At 54.8% G+C, this 5,532-nt stretch overlaps 3 protein-coding genes across 3 annotated transcripts; 1 reads left to right on the top strand and 2 right to left on the bottom strand.

The window, feature by feature from the left end:
* Positions 1-873: 873 nt before the first annotated feature.
* Positions 874-2,043, top strand: GUITHDRAFT_102040 (hypothetical protein; the record flags this gene model as incomplete). Its single annotated transcript, XM_005839062.1, has 1 exon — positions 874-2,043. One exon carries the CDS (start codon positions 874-876, stop codon positions 2,041-2,043), a length of 1,170 nt encoding a protein of 389 aa, XP_005839119.1.
* Positions 2,044-2,114: 71 nt separating this feature from the next.
* Positions 2,115-2,708, bottom strand: GUITHDRAFT_102039 (hypothetical protein; the record flags this gene model as incomplete). Its single annotated transcript, XM_005839061.1, has 6 exons — positions 2,115-2,142; positions 2,192-2,236; positions 2,396-2,465; positions 2,508-2,541; positions 2,591-2,619; positions 2,663-2,708. The coding sequence occupies 6 exons, from the start codon at positions 2,706-2,708 to the stop codon at positions 2,115-2,117; spliced, it is 252 nt and encodes an 83-aa protein (XP_005839118.1).
* Positions 2,709-3,745: 1,037 nt separating this feature from the next.
* Positions 3,746-5,167, bottom strand: GUITHDRAFT_102038 (hypothetical protein; the record flags this gene model as incomplete). The annotated part of the gene is made up of 10 exons (XM_005839060.1): positions 3,746-3,820; positions 3,866-3,922; positions 3,999-4,095; positions 4,150-4,315; positions 4,478-4,514; positions 4,564-4,648; positions 4,700-4,770; positions 4,812-4,955; positions 5,012-5,088; positions 5,137-5,167. The coding sequence occupies 10 exons, from the start codon at positions 5,165-5,167 to the stop codon at positions 3,746-3,748; spliced, it is 840 nt and encodes a 279-aa protein (XP_005839117.1).
* Positions 5,168-5,532: the final 365 nt, after the last annotated feature.

Below are 5,532 nucleotides of genomic sequence, written 5' to 3'. Positions count from 1 at the left end.
GCATTGTGATTCCCGCAGGGCGAAATCTCTCATGCCACATATCGTACCACCCATACCCCCTGCATATAGTACAGAATATAATCATCAGCTAAACGTTTTATAGTAAATTTGATCAACATGTCCAAGGTCTTGTTCCGAACCAAGTCCTTTTACAGCCAGAAAGCCTAAAAAAAAAGACTCAGAAAGAAAAGAAAAGAAAGCCCGGACACTTAAAAGCCTGAGGCTGAAAACTGCCCAGGATCGGAGGCCGCCGGACGATCGGCAGTCACCCGGTGACTCGGACGGTTCTGCCCGGCCCAGCCTCACTGAGCACTCACTGGCACCCGCCAGAACATGATTCAACGTGATGAAACGGAGGAGCAGTCACTGCAACTTTTTACTCGAAACCGCGTCATTGAACCAGTCACGCCGCACTGCACTGTCTGTCCTGCCACAGTGCGGCGCATGGGCCGTCACGTACTGCGCGGCCATGATGGGCCGGGGCCCGCCGGGCACGGTGACTATCAATTTGAGGCGGCCCGGCGCCGCCCTAGTACCGTGCCAAGGCGTACCGGGTCCGATCACCGGGGCCCGGCCGCCGCGCCACCGCGGGTCCGAGTCGTCGGAACTGAAAGAGGCAATCGTGATAGTAAAATTAACTTAACTTTGAGTGAAGAAACAATTTCCTAACTTTCATAAGAACAGCTTTCCCGTCTTGCCCCCTCTCCCTCTCTCTCTCCCTCCCTCCCTCCCTCCCTCCCTCCCACTCGCTCCTCACTCTCTCCTTCTCTCTCTCTCTCTCCCTCTCCCCCCCTGTCTTGCTCCTCCTGTTCACTCTTGCTCCTCCTGTTCACTCCAGTCCTTGATCTCCGCTCCTAGTTTTGTCTGATGAGAATGAAATGGTTCTGCATTCTCATCCTGCCGTCGCTGCTTCTACCCAAGGTTCTGGGATCCTGCAGCTCGCTCCTGCTGACTCAAGATGCATGCCCGCTGGAGGCGAACCCTCTCTCGAAGTTTGAAGCAGCTGTCGAGCGTCAAGTAGCAGGACAGCAAGTTGCCATCCGAACGATCAGCAAGGCCTTCGCGCACAACATGAGAGATTACGAGAAATGGAAGGGGTCGAAGTTCTCATTCCAGAGTGTCAGCAGTCTCTTGTCTGGACTACCGCACAGCATACAGCATGTTCTGGTGGAGAAGGAGGTGTTAAGAAACCGCACGTTTGCGCAGTTCTTCCATTTCTCTGGACCTACGGGGGTCGGCAAGTCGCTGGTCGCAAGGATCCTATCAAGGTGTTTGTTTGCAGCGACAAAGGGAGAGGAAGGGAGGACAAAGGGAGAGGAAGGGAGCGTCTGCGGGGTTCTTGAGATCAACATGCGGTCGCTGTCAGGCTTGAAGCCATGGCAGATGAGTGGGGCGATGGCCAACATCACGGGGAGGATACGAAGCCAGCTCCACACTTGCCCTCGATCAGCTGTGATCCTCGATGAGATCCAGAGCATCTCCTACCAGCAGCTGGACTCCATGCTGGGCCAGGTCGACTTGCATCCTCCCGGCATCTTCATCCTGGTTTCTGACCTGGGTGCTCGCAAGCTCAACGCTTCTATGAGCCGAGACGAGGCCACGTCGGTCATCCGCGAAGCAGCGCTGGTGTCCACCTATGGGACGTCGCCCATGCTGCACAGGATCATCCTGCATAACATGGTTCCCTTCCTTCCGCTGGACGAGGACGAGCTGCGGCGAGTCGCCGACATAGAATTGCAGAAGCTGGAAGCGAACTTCATACGGGAGTACGACATGTGGAAGGGAAAGTTGACGTGGGGGCGAGCAGTCTCAGCGCACATTGCGAGAGAGTGTATCTTGAACGAGGTCTACCTCGACGACGGTGGCAGGGGGGTGGAGACTTTTGTGCATCACGAGCTTGCCTTCATGGTGGAGGTGAAGCTCAGTGAGTTGCTAGAGTCTCCCGCCAGGTGCTACAACAATGTGGACGTGCGGGTGGAGCACGGGGCAATCAGAGTGGAGGTCGACTCTGTGTACGATAAGGGTGACTTCGACGAGAGTTAGAGGAGGAAGAGGATGGTACATGGTACAGGAATGATTGAGGTAGATAGCGTTTGTAGTAATGCAACATTTCTTTACTTCCTTATCAGCTTGTATGCTTTGCTGTTGCCCATAGAGGTCACATGGCGTCAGGGCAAATCAGCAAATTCACCTGTATCCCACCTTCCCTGCGTCCTTCCTCATCGAATTCCACGTCCTGACAAGTTTCTCGTGAGATGTTGAGAGGGAGGGGAGGGGGGGGGAGGAAGGAGGAGAAGAACGAGATTGAGTGTGAGAGAGGGAGGGAGAGAAAGAGAGGGAGGGAGAGAAAGAGAGGGAGGGAGGGAGGGAGGGAGGGAGGGAGGGAGAATGCGACCAGAAATGAAACTCGTCGTTCTGTTCGTGGTACTTCATGCAGAGCAGGTCGTAGATAAAGTGATCGATGGCTGCGGGGAGTCAGAGAAGAGGCGGGGGAAGTGAGTCCATACTTAGATCGGAGGACCACTGGACACAAGGCCGCATCTTCCATCATGACTATCAGCGTCTTAGCAGAGACAGCCTCCTCTATCACCTTCTCGGAGATCGGAGCCTTCCGAAGCCCTGCCAGCCGCGTCACAAGCCGTGAGACAAGGTCTGAGCTGACCGGGAGTCTTAGGGACGGAGATTCTGTTGTGGAGTACGGCGACCATATGGGGTCCAAGGCAAGCCCAGCGGCTGTAGGACTGAAAACAAGCTGAGAGGACAGCAGGCTGAAGGGGGAAAGTACCGAAGTTTGCTCCTCTGGAGATAGCGAACCGTTGAAAGCCCTCTGGGGAGGAAGGTCAGGCGGAGGTGGATGAGGAAGAGGAGGAGGAGGAGGAGGAGGAGGAGGAGGAGCTGGTGGTGGTGGTGGAAGGGGACAAATGAGAAGCAGGAGAGCATGGCGAGGAGTCGGAAGGATAGGACGGAGAGAAGGAAGACGAAAAGGAAGGAGAGAGGAGAAGTGGCCGGGGGGGGGGGGAGGATTTAAAAGGTAACCTGAGTGGAAATGAGGTGTTCCATCTGAATCCAATCTACGGGGATCCAGTCGCCTGCACATTTTCCAGTTGAGTATCAACTCTCCCCTGCTCATTCCTCCCTCTTCCTCTCTCTTCCTCTATCTCCTCCTTTCTCTCCTCTCATGCGCCCCCCCTCCTTTCATTCTCCCCTTGTCTCAGACCTGGCTCATGGGAGCAGTAGTACGGCCGAGACACAGCAGCGACTGGGAGTCCCTTCACGTCAGTACCACATCCTCGAGTGCAAAGTCCTACCTTCTGATCGGACGGGAATGTAACTCGTTTGCTGCAAAAACTTCCATTAGCCACCATGTAAATCCATCTTACCCGAAGAGAGAAAGTCCAGGATCACACGAAAGGGGCACATCATAGAGGACATGGATGGAAATATGGGAAATTCCGAGCAAAATGAAGGAAGGGCGAACGAGGGAAGAAACAAGGATCAGAGAGCTGAAATTTCTCACGTCTGGCGCGAAATTCCATCGCCAGAATTGAAAGATTTTCTTCGTTTCGTGGTACTGTCAAACGAATTATCGCTGGCAGCCGCGAAACATCACGGCTCCTTACCCTCATGCAGGCATAATCCGGATCTCCTGAACTAATATACTTGACGCAGGGTTGACGGACTCTGACGTAAGGGGGAGAGGAGAACAAACGAGTTAGCACACTGAGAACCATTTCCATCCCCTCGCTCACATCGCTTCAGGGCAGATGCAAACCCACACCCCATAATCACTCGAAGGACGATCGACATTCATGAGGGGGCCCTGCCGGATTCATCTCAGTCACGGCCGAGTGCCAAAACTCTTCACCTGGTGGGCCCAACCCATGGCGTCTGCCATGACAACCCAAGTCCAGTCAAGGTCAACCTTAAGGGAAAGTCAGCCAAGGCGCAAGAGGCACAGGATGAGCTGGCAGCGTCAAAATCTCGAGGGTTCAGCTCACCACTTCATCCCTCTTGAAAGAGCACAATCGCAAGGGACGTGGGACAGGAAGTTCGGCCCAGCGAGGGATAGGTTTAGATAGCAGAGTCTGGTTGGAACTGAGGGGGAAGTTGAATGTTTGTCATTGAAATCAGAGACAAGATAAGACACACCCTTCTTGGTGACTCTGCGTGCTGTTTGTGGGAGACGAGTCGATGCTCGTGTTGCTGCTGGCTGTAGAATTCTCATCTCCTCTCTCACCGTCGCTGATGTTCTTTGTGGTGTTGGTCCCATTGGTATGATTGATCAACACCGCACCCTCTGCAGCTCTTGATGGCCCTGTATCAAGGTTGTCAGCTGCGGGAGCTCGTCTCTAGGAGGATATTCCTGCAAACAAGCTCGTCCACGAAGATTTTGCTCCCTCCCTGAGAGTCCCGAGCCCCGTTCTTGCGTACTGGTACTGTGTCAGCTGCATTGCAAGATACCAACAACACCAGATACCGGGAACAGCAAGACAGCTACCAATGCCACACACGCGCTGATGACAACCAGCGAATTTTTCCGAACAATCTACAAAAGTTCTTCACCACAAGTTTGCAAATAGACATCAGCAGGAGAACCTCGGGGATCGGGTTGGGCGGCCTTGCGCTCTCAGCGCTCGCCTGCTCGTTCCTGTGGCTGACAGCGCTCAAGACAAGTTCAAAGAGCACAGATGTAGCATACTGCGATCTTCCGCCCTTATTGTGGACCCGCTGCTTCTTGCTCTGCTCGCTTTCAGCCGCAGGCTTCCCTTTCTAACGCACAATGAGGGAGGTAGCGCAACCCAGAACTTCACCTTCCGCTCCTTCTTCAGTATCCTTCGCTCTCGTATTCGCTCGACAGCGCGATTTCTGATGCCCTCCAGCTCTACTGAGCATGTGGGGCAGTGGTTCTTGGCAAGAACATGGCAGTCGCCGCAAAGCAGGTGGCCGCTACGGCACTGGGAAACAGAAAAACATGTCGATCGAAAGTTCCGCGCAAGGAGGTTCAGGCTACCTGCCAGATGATTCCAGGAATGCTCTTAAGGCATGTTGTGCATTCCCAGCAGTCGGAGGAGGACGAGGAGGAGGAGTCTGCGGACGAGCTACATGAAAGGAGCGAAATGAGTATCATAGAGCTACCATCCTTGTCGTCCTCGACGACGTCTGCCATGGGCGTATCAACCTAGTCAGCGAGCAAAATGGCGAGATTTGTCGGAAAGAGCATCAGCCATCAGACGTTCGACCGCAAGGCGTTGGACCTGCAGGAGTGACTCTAAATCAGCAGTCGCGTACTTAACTCTCTCTTCATTCCTGGATGTTCTACGACTCCTCTGGTTCTCCCTCCCCTCCCTCCCCCTCCCCTCCCCCACTCCCCCCCCACCTACCTCCCCTCAGTCCCCTCGGTCCCCTCCGCCCCCCTCCCCCTCAATCCCCCTCGCTCCCCTCCCTCGCTCCCCTCAATCTCCTTCGCTCCCTCCCTCGCTCCCCTCGCTCCCCTCGCTCCCTCACTCCATCCATCCGTCCGTTCGTCCCTCG

The sequence above is a fragment of the Guillardia theta genome (assembly GCF_000315625.1).
Source record: "Guillardia theta CCMP2712 unplaced genomic scaffold GUITHscaffold_9, whole genome shotgun sequence".
Lineage (NCBI taxonomy): Eukaryota > Cryptophyceae > Pyrenomonadales > Geminigeraceae > Guillardia > Guillardia theta.
The sequence above is the reverse complement of the archived record's forward strand: the minus strand, read 5'-3'. Positions and strand labels throughout refer to the sequence as shown.